The sequence below is a fragment of the Podarcis vaucheri genome (genome assembly GCF_965113315.1).
Source record: "Podarcis vaucheri genome assembly, chromosome: 2".
Lineage (NCBI taxonomy): Eukaryota > Metazoa > Chordata > Lepidosauria > Squamata > Lacertidae > Podarcis > Podarcis vaucheri.
Genome location: NC_138760.1, coordinates 112,809,921 through 112,828,031, shown reverse-complemented (window position 1 = coordinate 112,828,031; position 18,111 = coordinate 112,809,921). Strand labels below are relative to the sequence as shown.

Below are 18,111 nucleotides of genomic sequence, written 5' to 3'. Positions count from 1 at the left end.
GCAATTGCTTCACAAAATAAAAAAATCTTTTTTCCGGCTGTCGTTTGACTCTTGCAGCGTCCTTGATGCTCCTAGTAACAGATAGGGACCTACCTAGATAGGTCCTTCACCTTCACTACCACACATTCTAGGAGGAAGGGCTGTAGCTCAGTAGGTAAAGCTCTGCTTTGCCTGCCGAGAGTCGCAAGTTCAATCCCCAACATCTCTAGTTAAAGTTGGGAATGAAGGAAGCTCCTTCGCTCTAGCTTCTTGTATTCCCAGAGAGGAACCTCCGCCCTGGACACCCACCTCACAGAAGACTTTCCGCGCCTCCGTCTCATAAAAGAGTCCAACGATGATACGGGCATCTTGGCGCTGTAAGGGGAAAAGTAGGGTCAGGTGGCTGGAGGGCGTTTCCACAGAGTCAAGCGCGATCAATTACTTATCGCAGATTGATTGGTTATATTTCTATGCCTCTTTTCGTTCAGACGAATCCCAAAGCGGCTTAGAAGCAACAGATGACAATAACAGAGCAGAACGTCACAAATGCAGCACAAATCATATAGAAGAACTAACAAATCGTCAGCAAAACGACCGCAAATTATCAAGGAAACAATTACCGCCTATGAAACACAACTACTAAAAATAAGGTAAGCGTCGCAATTGCAACAAAAATCGCATCACAGGATTCACAAAGTGCTACAGCATTCACAATCTATAAAACAACTGTATTAACAACATTCCCAAAACAGCAACCAAAAATAAACTGAGCATTGCTTAATTCACGAACACATTCTCCTCACCCCCATAACTCAAACTTCCATGTATCTTTTAATGAATTGAACATATGAGCACGGAGTTTGCTTCACACACACACAACTGGGCCAAAGGCCCATCTTGTCCAGTATCCCGGACCCTCCAAGTGTCCCTATTTTCCAGGGAAAGTCCTGGATTTACAGAAGCCGTCCCTGATTCGATTTCTGATTTGATCCTGGAATGTCCCCCTTTTCCTTAGGAAGTTGCTATTTTCATCAGAGAAATGTTGGAGGGTGTGGAGTTATGTGAAGCCCCTTCCCAAGCCAAGGAGGTAAGTAACTTTACAACCTTTAGAAGATATTTGAAGGTAGCCCTGTATAGGGACGTTTTAAAATGTTTAACGTTTTATTATGTTTTTATATACAGTGGTGCCTCGCAAGACGAAAAGAATCCGTTCTGTGATTCTCTTCGTTTAGCGGTTTTTTTCGCCTTTCGAAGCAAGCCCATTGAAGGATTAGCGGATTAGCGCTATTAGCGGCTTTTAGAGGCTTTTAGCGGTTTATCTGCTGATCGGATCAGCTGATAAGCGGCTTAGCGCTATTAGCGGCTTTTAGCTGCTTTTAGCAGCTTATCTGCTTATCAGATCAGCTGATAAGCGGCTTAGCGGCTTAGAAAAAGGGGGGGAGGGGGGAAAAAACCAGCAGGAACTCACAAGACATTGTCGTCTTGCGAAGCAAGCCCATAGGAGATTCGATTTGCGAAGCACCTCCAAAACGGAAAACTCTTTCGTCTAGCGAGTTTTCCGTCTTGCGAGGCATTCGTCTTGCGGGGCACCACTGTATGTTGGAAGCCGCCGAGAGTGGCTGGGGCAACCCAGTCAGATGGGTGGGGTATAATAATAATAATAATAATAATAATAATAATAATAATAATAATGACATCCTGAGTTTCATCGGAGAAATGTTGGAGGGTATGGCATCCTATTCTCTCAGTGGCCAGCCAGATGCCTCTGAGAATCCCCCAAGCAAGATCTGAGCTCTCCCTGCTTATAGTTCCCTAGCTTAGCGTTATGCTTCCAACAAGCAGAGGCGTAGGAAGGTCAGGTGGTACCCAGTGAGGAAACATTTTTGTCACCCCCCCCCACCCCACATTGACGTTTTTTATTGCCTGCAAAAATGGTTTTACATTATTTCATATTTTCTTACAAAGGAAATAACAACAACAACATTTTAAATTTATATCCTGCCCTCCCCAGCAAAGCCGGGCTCAGGGCGGCTAACATCAGATACATAACATTGGTATAAAATCAAGCAAGAATTAAATTACCTCCTAAAAACATGTCAAAATCAAATTAAAGTCCAGTTAGATGGCTTTCCGCAGGGTTAGGATTGGGAACAGTAAGTGCTCCACTGAATTGAAATTTCAGCCTTCACGACATAGTTTACATGAGTAAACAGCTATTTTTGTGGAGGAGGGTCAAGATATTAACTGATATGCACAAAAGTTCATATATAGCTATATAATACCTAGTGTAGTAAGATAAGATCTTTAGAGCAAACATTTTTTTAAAAAAAGTTTTTGATGAGCCACCCTAAAAAAGGTAAAGGTAAAGGGACCCCTGACCATTAGGTCCAGTCGTGGACGACTCTTGGGTTGCGGCGCTCACCTCGCTTTATTGGCCGAGGGAGCCGGCATACAGCTTCCGGGTCATGTGGCCAGCATGACTAAGCCACTTCTGGCGAACCAGAGCAGCACACGGAAATGCCGTTTACCTTCCCACCGGAGCAGTACCTATTTATCTACTTGCACTTTGACGTGCTTTCAAACTGCTAGGGTGACAGGAGCAGGGACTGAGCAACGGGAGCTCACCCCATTGCGGGGATTCGAACCATCAACCTTCTGATCAGCCAGCCCTAGGCTCAGTAGTGCCACCCGTGTCCCATTATGAACCACCCTAGTAGGGCAGTAATTGTTACTTGATAATTTGTCACCCCCATGATGGCACCTGGGGTGGCCCCCCTGCCCCCCCTTTCCTACTCCCCTGCCAACAAGCTGCCTCTCTGAAGCAGAGGATGAAAGTGATGGTTGTTCTCCCTTGTTTGTCCCAGCAGACAACCACTGCTCAGTGGTAGGCTACTATCTCTTATTATGGGAGTGCTATTTATGAGCAATCTGAGTTAGTCTGATTCTTTCCAAAAAAAACCAACAACAACCCCCAAAACCATCAAAGCTACTGGCGTCACCATCTAATTGCGGTCCTGAATTCCTGCGCTGATTGTACATTGTGCAAAGGAGAGCTTTCTTTTGTGCGCCCTGAACTTACTGCTGCACATCACGCTGGCTCACGGGGCGGCTGGCCCAATCTAGCTGCGAATTCTGCATATTTGAAGGAGACAAGGCATTTGATGAGAGAGACGCGCCGCCTCTTGCTTGGGGTTCCTGCCTCTTGCTCCTGCAGCGCGAGCGCCAATGAATCCGAAATGCAGTTTTCATTAATGTTTAATAGAGCTTTCCCGAGGAGCCTGGTGATCTGAAGTCACGATGCAAAACACCCTGTTTCTGGGGTGAGGGGAAAGGGGCCAGGTTGCCTATAAGCCACCTTGGCCCCATAGGGTCCCAACCAGCAGAGGGCGCCGTCTTTGCGGTAGGCAGGAGATAAGATCTGCACCAATCAAACAGACCTCCCTCCAAGATATACTGTATTTTTTGCTTTATAAGATGCACCAGACCACAAGACACACCTAGTTTTTGGAGGAGGAAAACAAGAAAAAAAATATTCTGAATCCCAGAAGCCAGAACAGCAAGAGGGATCTGGCTTCTGGGATAGCCGTGCAGCCTGCATTCGCTGCATAAGAAGCACACACATTTCCCCTTACTTTATAGGAGGTGGAAAGTGCGTCTTATAGAGCGAAAAATACGGTGTGTGTGTGTATATATATAGAGAGAGAGAGAAAGAGAGAGAGAGAGTTCTCTTCTTTTCTTCTGCTTTCTTCTGCAGTGATAAATGCAGCCACTCGCTGACATGAAAAGGGAACAAGGCAGCAATATTCCGATTGCTGCTGCTGGATGCTTCTTGCAAGCTTTGACTGCTTGTTCTTTTTTTAAAAAGAGAAAACCCAACCCAACAGGGGAGGCGAAGTGCCGCGGCAGTATCTGGCTCATTCATTCTGGTGGCATCAGTTCTCCCCTGAGCAGAAGCTGTCAGGAGGATTGGGGGTGGCGCTGTCTGTCCATCTGTCAGCTCAAGGGATGGCAGCTGCCACCAGAATGAGAAAGGCACTGAATTTCAGGGGTGGCTTCTTTCTGTCTCCCCCTGCCCCCCCACCCCCTGCCGGCCTCCACCAGCACGTGTGTGTGCCAGAAGCACCTACCAATTGTGCTTGGCTTGAAGCATTAGGGGGCAATGTAAGCCCATCTCATAGATTACATAGATTACACTTTTTGATATACACTCTGCCTTTCCACAAAGGAAACGGCGTTCAGAGTTGCTTAGGGTGCAGAAAGTGGACGGGAGGTTTTTTCCCTCTGTTAAAAATTGGAAGGAAGAAGAGAAAAAAGAGTTGGAGCAAAGTATTGAGAAAGAAGTCCATAAAAAGGTTAAATATTTAGGGATATGCTTAGCATCAAGAAATATAAATATCTACAAAGACAATTATGAAAAAGCGTGGCTCGAGATAAAAAGAAATCTAGAAATATGGAGCAGAATGAATCTCTCCCTGTTAGGAAAAATAGCAGCAGTAAAAATAAATGTTTTGCCAAAAATGCTATTTCTTTTCCAGTCAGTCCCAGTAATGGTGAAAGACGATCGCCTCAAAAAATAGCAGAAGGAAATTTCCAAGTTTATCAGGGGGGGGGGAGGTGAAAGGCCCCTCTATGGAATCTACAGCAGGTAGGGATGGCCACCTACTTGGAAGACAGACAGACAGACAGACAGACAGACACCTAGACAGACAACCTTGTGGAAGACAAGGCTATTGCAAGGGAGCAGAGTGGCTGTTTAACTCCTGTCCTACTTGCCTGACAAAGTGCAGGGTAAACAAATATCTGCAAAAATTAATCCAAAAGTGTTCCAATTACAAGAGCAGCCATGCATTTCAAACGCGATATCCATGTTTCAATAATATATCAGTAACTGCTAGTTAAAAGCTTTCAGTAACTCGCATATACAGTCATCCCTCGGTTTTCGAACAGTGTAGTTCACAAACAACTTGGAACTTGAACTCCGCAAACCTGGAAGCAGGTGTTCTGGTTTGCGAACTTTGCCTCGGAAGCCGAACATCTGGTGTGGCTTCCGTGGCTTCCGATTGGCTGCAGGACGCTCCTGCAGCCAATTGGAAGCCACACCTTGGTTTCTGACCGTGCCGGAAGTCAAACGGACTTGCGGAACACATTTTGTTTGAAAGCCAAGGCACGACTGTACTAATAAAAATAAAAAAATTCCTTCCTGTAGCACCTTAAAGACCAACTAAGTTAGTTCTTGGTATAAGCTTTCGTGTGCATGCACACGAAAGCTTATACCAAGAACTAACTTAGTTGGTCTTTAAGGTGCTACAGGAAGGAATTTTTTTATTTTGACTATGGCAGACCAACACGGCTACCCATCTGTAACTGTACTAATAAAGGAAGCATTTAATTTATTAATAGTCATCCCTGATCCAGGCTCGTTGGACTCTCTACGTTCTTATAATTAGAAAACTGCTACTCAGATAATGTTAACGAACGTATCTAAGAAATGTTGCATGATTTAACTCAGTTCCTTTATCTCTCCCCCTTTCTTCCCTTTTCTTCTCTTTCCTCTGTTATTAGATTGCAAATTTATAAGTATTACACATTGTTAAATTGCTATAAACTGAATATGTATATATGTATGTGTGTGTGTGTATACCGGATTTTTCGCTCTATAAGACGCACCAGACCACAAGACGCACCTAGTTTTTGGAGGAGGAAAACAAGAAGAAGGAAAAATGAATCTCAGAAGCCAGAACAGCAAGAGGGATCGCTGCGCAGTGAAAGTAGCAATCCCTCTTGCTGTTCTGGCTTCTGGGATAGCTGCACAGCCTGCATTCGCTCTATAAGACGCACACACATTTCCCCTTACTTTTTAGGAGGGAAAAAATGAGTCTTATAGAGCAAAAAATACGGGGTGTGTGTGTGTGTGTGTGTGTGTGTATATATATATATATATATATATATGCGCACACAACCCCCCCCAAAAATTTTCGGCATAGTTTTTCAAAATCTAAGGATTGCATCCAACTAAGTTTTCCTCAGGGTAGACCCACTGAAATGCATGGACCTAAGTTAGTCCTATCTATTAATTTCAAAGTATCTGCTCTGAATGGGACTAAGATTGGATGCAACCCTAACTGTAAAAAAGCATCATTGGTAGTCGGCCAAGTAGTGGGGGTTGGGACAAGGAAGCAAGAAAGTTTTGACCCCCTTCCTTCCACCCAGATCACATCCCCCACATACACATACACTCTGTCACTTGGGGTAATATAACACACTGCCACACACACACACACACACAGCAAGGGCATTCTCAAAATTTCAGTCAATTAACCCTCCATTCACATCACTTGGGAGGACAGGCGAACTAATCCCAGTGTACTGGAAGATGCAAAGATCACCAATGATTCTTCAACATCAGCTTCGTTGGACTGGTCATGTTGTGCAGATGCCTGATTATCATCTTCCAAAGCAACTACTCTATTCCGAACTTAAAAATGGAAAGCATAATGCTGGTGGTCAACAAAAGAGGTTTAAAGACTGTCTCAAGGCAAATATAAAGAAATGCAGTATAAGCACCAAAAACTGGGAAACACTTGCCTGCGAGCACTCCAATCGGAGAACAGCTTTTACCAAGCTCAGGACGCAAGGGAGAAACGTGCTTAGAGGAAGGCACGCTTGGCAAATCCACACCATGATCAACTCCCACCCGGAAACCAATGTCTCCACTGTGGAAGGACGTGTGGGTCCAGAATTGGCCTCCACAGTTTCTTATGGACTCATCGTTAAAACCGTGTTTATGGAAGACAATCTTACTCGGCTACAAGTGATCGCCAGAGAAGAAGTATCACCCTGCGGATATATGTCAAATGATTAAGAAGTGGGTCCCCAAACGAAAGTTTGCGTTAAAGGTGGGCCCTGGGTCTGAAAAGGTTAATAACGCCTGCTCTAGAGGTTAGCCGAGACCAAAGGGATGTGGCTCGTGGTTATGAACCCTCCTTGCGGCTGCCACCTGGAGCACACTTACTCGGGAGAAAGCCCCGCTGAAGACGCTGGAGCTTATCTTCCAGCAAACACGTCTAGGATTCTGCTGTCCGATTGCGATATGTACACTGGGACAAAACTTTCCACAGCTCCGCACGAGCCCGTCCCTGCCCCACAACAGCCTGAAGCTGTCCCAGGCGGAAAAAAGCACAGATCTGGCACGTGCAAAAAACACAGATTCAAAGCAATCTGCATGTTCCACCCACCCTTGTTGAAGGGGGTTTGGGTGGAGCAGAGCTCAGTCCCTCTGCCCTCCCTGCTGACAGGGATCTCTAAACCTGTGGTAAGTGCGCACCCACCCCTCACACAACCCCTTGCAGCCAGGATCACCTTCAGATTCTTGACGGGCACAGCAGGGTCAGAGAAGAAGCTCTGGCGGAAAGTGATCTCGATCCCAGCTTCTTTGACTCGCTCTTCCAGGTCATCCAAGGTCTATGGGAATGAAGAAGGAGGCACAGAGATAAGGAAGGAATAGGTGGTGTTGGAGAGGAGCAATGGTTCAGTGTATAAGTAATGCTAAAATAGGGGATACAGTGGTGGTTAAGGATATGGGTTTTAAAAATCAGCAGTGCACATTCCCTGTGCTTCTACAATCTCACTGGTAAAGCACCTTTTGTAAAGGTAAAGGGATCCCTGACCATTCGGTTCAGTTGTGACCGACTCTGGGGTTGCGGCACTCATCTTGCTTTATTGGCCGAGGGAGCCGGCGTACAGCTTCCAGGTCATGTGGCCAGCATGACTAAGCCGCTTCTAGCAAACCAGAGCAGCACACAGAAACGCCGTTCACCTTCCCGCCGGAGTGGTACCTATTTATCTACTTGCACTTTGACGTGCTTTCGAGCGGCTAGGTTGGCAGGAGCAGGGACCGAGCAACGGGAGCTCACCCCGTCGCGGGGATTCGATCTGACGACCTTCTGATCGGCAAGACCTAGGCTCTCTGGTTTAACCCACAGTGCCACCTTTTGTATCCAACAGCAAATGCATCTTCCTGAGAATCTGTTTCTATTTTATTCGAAAAATTTTCTAGCCCCTGTAGCTGTAGGGCAATACCTGAAAAATATTTAGAAACCTTTTGTTGTTGTTGTTGTTGTTGTTGGAGAGGGGACGGCTTCACTGGGCAGGGGTTCTCCATAACTCCTTGCCTCTTGCCATGGCAAACAAAACCAATTTTGGGCAAAACATAGGTAAAGGGAACCCTGACCATTAGGTCCAGTCGTGGCCGACTCTGGGGTTGCGGCGCTCATCTCGCTTTATTGGCCGAGGGAGCCGGTGTACAGCTTCCGGGTCATGTGGCCAGCATGACTAAGCCGCTTCTGGCGAACCAGAGCAGCACACAGAAACGCCGTTCACCTTCCCGCCAGAGTGGTACCTATTTATCTACTTGCACTTTGACGTGCTTTCGAGCGGCTAGGTTGGCAGGAGCAGGGACCGAGCAACGGGAGCTCACCCCATCGCGGGGATTCGAACCGCCGACCTTCTGATCGGCAAGTCCTAGGCTCTGTGGTTTAACCCACAGCGCCACCCGTGTCCCTCCGTGCAAAACATAGGTGACAGCTAATTGGGCTCCTCTTAGGAGCCAAATTACGCACTACGTTAAACGTGCTTAAAAAACAACAAGGATGATGATGGTGATAAAGAAGAGGCAATGTAAGGGCCCCACCCCACCCCCAAGCCAGAGAGGAACTGCAGCATAGCAGTTACCGAGAAGATGTCCTTTCCTTCTTGCACTGGTTTAATGAGAATCGCCCCCGAGCTATTAGCTCTCCACTGGGCTATTTGCTTGCTGTGAGTAAGAGCCTGTTTGCAAGTAAAGGCCTAGGCAGGGAACAGGCAGGACAGGAAAGCTAATTGGCAAGAGTAGGGGAGGAGGAGGATAACAAGGAGTTTGCTCAATAAAAATTATTATAAAAAAAGGAGTTTCCTGGCGATCCTTTATCAGCGAAAGACAGGCAGGAGTCTCTGGAGGAAAAGTTCTGAGTGTGAGGAGAAGTGTTTACTGTCCCAACCTCAACCCCTTTCCCAGTGCCGGATTTATGTATAAGCTAAACAAGCTATAGCTTAGGGCCCCACTCTCTTGGGGGCCCGCAATAAATTTAAAGGGAAAAAACACCTGGATGTACATTTCCAAAATTTAAGATAAAAAACAAATTAAATAAAACCTACATAAAGCAACAGTGTTTTGTGTTGTGTAGGCTCCTATGGTATAATGGGCCTCACCTGCTCCTTAAAATATCACTGGTTTGCTCATTTCTATATATAGGGTGTCTACATTCTGCATGGACTGGTTGCAAGGCAACATGTGCAAATGGCGTTAGAGACCTATTAGGTCCATAAATTACCATATAGAATATATTCAGCACAAAAAACAGTGACAATTTGTGGACAAAGGATAGCTGGACATATAAAGTAGCTTAGGGCTTCATCAAAACTAAATCCAGCCCTGCCCTTTCCTCACACTGAGCCATAATCTATTCACTTATTTATTTTTATCTAACACGGGGTTATGATGTTCCTGGACTCCCATCTCCCATCCATCCCAGCCAATAGGCAGGGACTGGTTCAGTCCAGAAGCTTCTGGAAGGCGACCGCTTCCCAAGTGACACAAACCTAAGCACACCTAACGCCATTAGCATAAAGTCTACAGAAAGCAATGGTTCACTGCCTAGGAAAATCCACTGGATAAAGGGTGGTGCAGGGTGGTGCTCTGGGTTAAACCACAGCGCCTAGGGCTTGCCGATCAGAAGGTCGGCGGTTCAAATCCCCACGACGGGGTGAGCTCCCGTTGCTCAGTCCCTGCTCCTGCCAACCCAGCAGTTTGAAAGCACCTCAAAGTGCAAGTAGATAAATAGGTACCGCTCTGGCAGGAAGGTAAACGGTGTTTCCGTGCACTGCTCTGGTTTGCCAGAAGCAGCTTAGTCATGCTGGTCACATGACCCGGAAGCTTTACGCCGGCTCCCTCGGCCAGTAAAGCAAGATGAGTGCCGCAACCCCAGAGTCGGCCATGACTGGACCTAATGGTCAGGGGTCCCTTTGCCTTTACCTTTAGCATACCTCAGTAGCAGAGTTTCTGCCTTGCATGCAGAAGGTCCCAGGTTCGGATCCTGGCATTGCCAGGTAGGGCTGCAGCCCAGAAGAACTGCTGCTGTCAATCAACGTGGTCAATATTGAGCCAGATGGCCCAATAGTCTGACTCAGTAAAAGGCAGATTGCTATACAGGTGTCGAAAGTAAGGAGCGTGTCCTCTCTCTCCAAAATAAGCACACTTTCCAAAATGCATGACTAATGTAACATGGAAGTTTGGCGTCTAACAGTACAGGAATCTGTGCTGCATTGTGAGCCTGGTGTAAATAATAATAATAATAATAATAATAATAATAATACTCGCCCCCAAGATTCTGTAAGAACCGTGGGATGGCTTCTGTGACCAGTCACGTATTGCGCCAATCAGCACAACTATGGTCAGACAAATTTTCTAAGTGGCTCTTTTTAAGGACTGAGATTAGACAAAGGGGTTTCTTCAGCAGCAGGAGAATTGCCCGGCCCTGTGGGAGCTTGTGGAAATGTACCACAATGAGGCACGGAGGGCTGCAGCCCATTTGCTTATCGCGGTCCACACAAAAATAGCTTCATTAGCTTAACATTTGCATTAATGTGATGGACATGTCGGAGCGCAGCTGGTAGAAATGTTCCACTTCTTTTGTCGGTGCGATTTCCTTGTCTGAAACTGGAAGTGGTAATTCTTCTTAGGACATCTTGGAGAGGGAACAGCGCTCGGCAGAGATCTTAGATGACATTTATTAAGATTCAGTAGGAAAAAGGGACCGAGAGATATGCTTCATGCCAGAGAGAGCAGTCTAGAGGCAGACTAACAACATCCCTGCCTCCTCCTGTTTTCGTTTTATCCATGCCTCTCCTATCTCATTCTTTTCTTCTCCTCTCTCTCTCAGCTGCCTAACTTCAGACTGCAAGCTCCTTGCAGCAGAGACCTCTCTCCCTGCTGCTTATATTACCCGGCACATTAACAGCCTGCATAATATTGATAGGTAAAGGTAAAGGGACCCCTGACCATTAGGTCCAGTCGTGACCGACTCTGGGGTTGCGCCGCTCATCTCGCTTTATTGGCCGAGGGAGCCGGCATACAGCTTCCGGGTCATGTGGCCAGCATGACTAAGCATGACAGCTTCTGGCGAACCAGAGCAGCGCACGGAAATGCCATTTACCTTCCCGCCAGAGTGGTACCTATTTATCTACTTGCACTTTGACGTGCTTTTGAACTGCTTGGTTGGCAGGAGCAGGGACCGAGCAACGGGAGCTCACCCCGTCGCGGGGATTCGAACCACCGACCTTCTGATTGGCAAGTCCTAGGCTCTGTGGTTTAACCCAGAGCGCCACCCGCATCCCATTAACAGCCTGCATAATATTGATACAATTGTACTAATCAAGCACAAGCTGATGTGTTTGACATTTTAGATCGTTTTTACTGTAATACTGTGGTTTTTAGTTTGTCTACTTCCTTCTGATTCTTTTTTACTAAGATGAAAGTGAGGTTTAGAAGCATTAAAGTAAAAGAAACAAACAAGGACTTAAAGATAGCTTGGGTCCTCATAAGGACTAGAAACCTATTTTGAAAGAAAGCTGAAAGTTTCAAGGTTCTAATATTACGGTATAGTGCATGGATTTGTGTGTGTTCAGGATAAAGCAATGGTTATGTTACAGCTGAAGGAAACATCACACACAGATGAGGATTTTTAAGAAAAAAGGCCTTGAACTTCAGTTGGATTGTGTTTAGGGATGATAATCCTGAAGTTCAGCTCAGAGAAGGGGTTTTTGTGCTATGAGACAGACAAACTCTGATAGCCTGCTGAAGTTTGGGAATTCACAAGATCAGTTCCGGTAGATAAACGACTCTTTAAAACAGCCTTTCCCAACTTTCCCTCCAGATATTTTGGACCACAACATCCATCAGCCCCAGTTTGGTGTAACAACCAGGAGAATTGCTGCTGGCACTAGAGAATGGATTGGCTCTGACACAGTATCAAGAAGATTATTGTGTTCCACAAAATATAGCCCATTTGTTTGGTGCCACAGAACTTAATGGGAACCCTTGAAAAGCAACTCTGTTCTTGGCTGTTGCCAGAATCAATCAAATACTGGGGACTGGTTTGTTGCTGTTGTTTAAATAAATGCAAATTACAAGGACAGCCTCAGGACTTGCACCTGGCACCAGGGGACTCATTGGGGATGTCCCAGAGGGTCCAAGCCCTGGGACTTGTATGGTGGTTCTCCTGCCCCCTTCCATCTCCTTTCTGTACTGGGAAAACACATTTCTTTAAGCCTTGCATATAGGGCATTAAGGTGACATTCACACCATATATTGAAAGCACTCTTATACCATTTCCACAGTCATGGCTCCCACCCCCCACCAAAAATCTGGGAATTGTAGTTTGTTAAGAGTGCTGGGAACTGTAGCTCTGGGAGGGGTCTCCTGGCAAATTTTCAGCGCCCTTAACAAATTAAGAGATCCCCCGGGGGAAGTATGGTGCAAACAGCGACATGGGTGGGATCTTCTTACTTTCCTAGAAGTTTGTGCAAATCTTGTTCAAATCCATGGTAAAATGTAAAAAAAGGTAAAAGACCCCTGGATGGTTAAGTCCAGTCAAAGGTGACTATGGGGTTGCGGCGCTCATCTTGCTTCAGGCCGAGGGAGCCGGCATTTGTCCTCAGACAGCTTTCCGGGTCATGTGGCCAGCAGGACTAAACCGCTTCTGGGGCAACGGAACACCCTGACGGAAACCAGAGCGCATGGAAACATTGTTTACCTTCCTGCCGCAGTGATACCTATTTATCTGCTTGCACTGGTGTGCTTTCGAACTGCTAGGTTGGCAGGAGCTGGGACAGAGCAACGGGAACTTACCCTGTCATGGGGATTTGAACCGCCGACCTTCTGATCAGCAAGCCCAAGAGGCTCAGTGGTTTAGACCACAGCGCCACCCGTTCCCCTATCAAATCTGTGGTCCTTTTAAGTGCTTGAGCAGCACCGCTGTCTGGGGTTTTTTTGGGGGGGGGAGGGTTGGGCAATGCTCTGGGCTGAGATGCTGCAGGAAGTCCCAGGATGCCCGAAAGGTGTGTCAGGTGGGGGATTTCTGCTCAAGGCTGGGGTCTCTCCATACCGAGGTGAACACCTCTGTGGTCTGCTGTATGGTGGCGATCTTGGTCCAGCTCCACTTCTTGAAGAGCTGCACGCGGGTGGGGTTGTGCAGAGTGGCGGACGGGTGCGTGCGGAAGAAGGTGGGGAAGCGCTGGCGGTTGGAGAGGGCCGGAGAGCTGGAGCCGTAGGACAGCTGCAAGGAAAGGAGGAAGAGACGGGAAACAGGGCTTTAAAAGGCTGACACCGCCAACACTGGCCTCATTCAGTCTATGGGTTCAAAGTTTCTCACCCACCGTTAACTCTGGCACAGAGACACCACCCTACCCTTCAAATCACAGAACCAGGAAGGGATCGCGAGGGTTATCTAGTCCAACCCCCTGCAATGCAGGAATCTTTCACCCAACGTGAGACTCGAACCCATGGCCCTGAGATTAAGAGTCCCATGTTCTACCGACTGAGCTATCCCTCAGAGCCTTGCTCTCAAACCTGCTTTCTAGAGGTGCTTCCAGGCGGCCTGTTTATTGAGGATTATTCCTGATTTGTTTGCAGGGGGGTTAGATCAGGAACGGATAAAACCTTTGGTAGCCCAAGGGCCGCATTGTCTGCTGAGGGCCAGTGGTGGGTAGCACCACACCTGCTATTTAATGTGCATTCGTTCTGATTTGTTTTGCGGGGGTGTTAGAGGACCTTGCGTCAAAGCAAGCGCCGCCTCCCACATTTCCAACATGTTTTCTTGCCACTTTCCTTACTGCAAACAGTCCGGTTGTTTTTTCTTTGTTCCGCAAGACCTTCTAAACAGCTATAATGGTTTAACCCCAATCAGCTGGTGGGTGACTGAATCCCACCGAAAAAGCATGACTGTCTGGAAGCACCCACTGTGGGGGTCCCACCCCCGCAGAGAAGTTTCACCTGGAAACCTTATCTCCCAGTCCTAGGTGTGGGCTGTGCTAGCTTAGTGTCCACAGAAGTGCACTCTGCACACGCTCAGAGGCACTCTCGTCACAGCTTCCAGTTCTGAAAAAAAGGTTGCTGAGCTGAACCCTGCTTCGAGGGAAGACCCGGCTCCCCCACGAAAATCCACAGGCAACACACACACACACCCAAACGGATACACAAAGTGCAAGGTATGCTCACCACAATGAGGTTCCACATGCGTGCTGCTTCGGCCACCAGGGTGGAGACACTACTGCAGCCTGGCATGAGGATGATCTTGATGGGGTCATTGTAGAGGAGCTCGTAGAGGAATTTGGTGGCCACGCCTGGTTCGCACTGCATGGAGCGGGGCGGACAGAGAACAAATCCCGTCACAAAGGTTGCAACGTATATCCCTAACTTGCACGCAAACACTCCCGACACACTCGGGGAAACAAACCCAGGAGACAGCTGGGAGGAAAGGCTAAAATCACATACTCGGCATTGCACATGACGCGGACGCAGGACGTGGCTCCTGTCCAAAAGAGCTGCCGTCGACTTAGCAGGCACGGAAGGTCAGTGCTTGAGAAGGCAGCGGTGGAGACAGGATGGGAAAGGGTCAGGTGGCCGTGAAAATTTGGGCAAGGCGATGTGCCATGGGATGAAAGAAGCTTTGCTAGCAAAATGGATCTGAAGGATGGAGAAGGGAGCTCGACGAACAGAGAGGCGAAAGGCCCTGGGGGTGTGGGGACTGTGGCTCAGTGATGACTAGAACATGATGCTGTGCATGTAAAAAGTTCGACCCCCAGCACAGTGCATTGCTGACTGAGACAGGCTAATAGTTCCGTGTTCCTGGGGGTGCAACGCTAACCTGCACTTTCAGGCAAGGGATCAACTGTGTTTCCTCGGTTTCACTCCTATGGCTGGTGAGAGGGAGAGGGAGAGTTGCAGATGATCTTCCCCCTCTCCAATGCCTTCTTTTCCTATCCCCACCCTATGAAAACAGCGTAAACATCTGGAGAGGCCTCAAGTGCTCAGGGCTTAAGGAACAAGGCCAAGAGCGGTGGTGCTTGGTTTGATGCAGGAACCGGGAAGGAAAGTTATTTCCCTTTAAACAGGCCATCTACACATCTGCCCTGAGCAGTAAGGGATATGTGAGGGTGGGGGCAGAATCGTCCCTCTGTTTGCAAAAACGTAAGACGACAAAGCCAGACCCTGTGCAGGTTTTTCAACAGCTGCTGAGATTTTGATGGATGGATTTCCTCCTCCCTTAGGTCTTGCATGGGGCTGGTTTGCCCACCTTTCTGTTGCCATCGTGCAAAAGGAAAGATGGGGCAGGAGGAAACGCAGGCGAAGCCATTGCATAACAAGGGATGGCTTTTTCTTGCCGAAGGGCCCATCTCCTCCTGCACTGATCCTGCTATTAATGACCAGTAGGAAGGCTGTCTCTGCATCCCTTCTTCCACCAGCACAGCATAATGGGAGACCACCCTCCCCTGCCAATTGGGATTGGAGATATCCTGTCCCTGAACATGGAGGCTCCATTCTTCGACATCACAAGCACGGCACAGAACAACGTGGCCTGCTGGCGTTCTAAGCAGCAGCTTGGGGAGGCAGGTTCCCAAATATAGCTGCCAATTTACCCTCCGCTTCCGAAGGACTTAAAGAGGCAAGGAACGCCTTTCTCCCTTTCTGTGCAGCTAAGATCTTCCCACACACCCCACCTGACCTCCGACCTGCTGCGTTGCACTTTCTCTCTTTCTCTCTCTCTCTTTGGGCAAATATACTAGGCATCCCACCCTCTACTTCTCCCCCCATTCCAAGAACCGCCAGGGCTGCCCATCCTGCTCCTGGCTGTGCGCCTCCACCGCAAGGGGATGATGAATTATTCAGGGCATAGCCGCCCGGGAAAGAGGATCAGTTTCCATGGCAACCCCATCGCAGGCGCTGCCACGGCAACCTGTCAGCGCCAGGGAGCGGGGCTTCAATTGGGAGGGAACAAAAGGAGGAACGCGGGGCGCAGGGTGGGTGGGGGTCCAGGAAGCACCCAGGGTAGCCGAAGAGAGCGAGTGAGAGAATAGAGAAGAATCAGCACAGCAAAGGCAGCTTTTTCAGGGGGGGGGAGGATTGATGTATATGCGTGGGAAGAGGGACAGACGAGACCACAGAGATTGACGGAGGGGCGGATGGATCAGTGGCTGTGAATTTTGGGATCGGGCACGGAACAGAGCAGCGCTTCTGGAAACGATGGCTGGGGACAAGGAAACGGGCAGGACAGACGGAGAGGCGACAGACTCGGTTTTGTGGGTGAACAGAGAGATGGGGGCGCTTAGGGTGAGGTGCACAGCGCTGGATGTGGAAGGAACACGCCACTTCTGGCAAGAAGCGTGGGCAGAGCCAGACAGAGAGTGGGAGGGCACGTGTGTTCGTGGAAGGCGGAGTGGCCACGGAATGGGCACTGGAAGCCGATTCGGCTTTCTATAGTCTGCCCGTTGCTTGCACCTGCAAGTGCAGGGGAAGAGCGGCTGTTGCGTTTCAGGGACTCCGCACAGGAATTTAATTTCATTTATTAAATTTGTATGCCACCCATCCTCCACTGATCTCGGGGGCCTTTTGCAGCAGAATAACACACAGCCCATAATAGAAAAGAGCAAAAAAACTGTGACAGCAGGATGCCGGGCTCCATGGGCCTGTGGTCCAATTCATTCCCGAAAGGCTCTTCTTATGTCGAAAACATGCGCCACAAACTCAAGTCTGCTGCAATATGGGCCTTCTGGGATAAGATGCATGCACACAGAGAGAGGTCTGTCTTTACCTATGACCATGCTCAGGTCAATGCAAGCAATCTATAGGCACCTGCCACTCAGAAAGCCAAAGGTACGTACTCCAGCAGATGCCATCTCCCAGTTTGGGGAGATGAGGAAATGTGGCCTGGTTTTATTGCAACCTGGGAGACAGAGAACTACGATTCAATGGCCTTTCCAGTACTACCAGTGAAAGCCAAAGAGCTTGGCAACAACAACAACGGCATAGCTTCCTCCCAGGCCCTGCTTGGCTGAGATGAAACCCTAGAAGGCTGAAGCCGTACAGTGAGAGCTCCTCTCTCCCCTTGTGTTGCCAGTTGGGTTCCTCTTCTTGTTCTTGACCTCTGGCACATTTCGATGCTCAGAGAAAACTGGTGATGAGAACAGAAGAAGGGCCTGCTGAATCAGGCCAATAGCCTATCTAGGTAATCAAATCAGATGCGTGTGGGTCCTGCACGCAGGACCCAAACCAAAGAATCCTTTTCCCTCCTGAGGTTTGCAGCAACTGGTGCTTAGAAGCAGGGCTACCCCTGGACATTAGTAGAGGGAGGTGCCCTGCTGCTATCATCCTGAAAGTCATTGAATGTAGAAGACAGAAGTGTGAAGAGCTGGGTGGGTGTTGAGGAGCATGGGTGAACTGCTAACAGGTACGAATGCACGTATTGGAAACCAGACAGGACTGGCACCTGAAGAATGGCACAAGGTACATTAAAGAGGGAACACCGGCCCCCTTGAGAAAGGGGCCGTAGCTCAGCAGGAGAGCATTTTGCTCTGCAAGCAGGAGGTTGCAGGTTCAATCCCTGGCGCCTCCAGGTAAGACTACAAACGGCTCCCTGTCTGAGACCCTGAAGAGCGGCTGCCAGTCAGTGTTTTTGTCCCCTGTTGGAAACTCTGGAGACCCCCTGAGAGCCAGCATAGATGGTACTGAGCTCGGCAAGACAAATGGTCTGATTCAGAACGAGGATGCTTCCGATGTTCCTGTAAACACACGGCAAGCACAAACGCACAACAGGCAGAGTGAATGAGTACACAGAGGCATGAATGCGCAGGGAAAGAAAACAAAAAACGAGAACGGGAGAGAAAGAGAGAGCACGTGGCAAAATCTGGCTGTACAAACCACCATGCTGTTTGCCTGTGGAATCAAATTGGACAGAGCCTTTGGATGCCGTTCCATTGCGTTCGTACCTAAATGGCTAAGTCCCACTTGCGCAGGACACCGACTTAGAACAACATATATGC

General features: G+C 48.3%; 1 protein-coding gene and 1 long non-coding RNA gene across 2 annotated transcripts in view; one reads left to right on the top strand and one right to left on the bottom strand.

Annotated features, from left to right (window-relative positions):
* The window catches only part of GABBR1 (gamma-aminobutyric acid type B receptor subunit 1), a 172,705-nt gene that overhangs the window by 34,232 nt on the left and 120,362 nt on the right, over positions 1-18,111 (bottom strand). The window contains exons 8-11 of the mRNA XM_082209305.1: positions 14,291-14,425; positions 13,179-13,349; positions 7,339-7,440; positions 289-354 (exon numbers count right to left, since the gene is read on the bottom strand). Of these exons, the coding sequence (XP_082065431.1) occupies positions 289-354; positions 7,339-7,440; positions 13,179-13,349; positions 14,291-14,425 (474 nt within the window). The remainder of the gene's footprint in view (positions 1-288; positions 355-7,338; positions 7,441-13,178; positions 13,350-14,290; positions 14,426-18,111) is intronic.
* Positions 8,197-10,271, top strand: LOC309525573. Its single transcript, XR_014216432.1, has 2 exons — positions 8,197-9,716; positions 10,068-10,271. It is a non-coding gene; the product is annotated as an uncharacterized lncRNA (long non-coding RNA).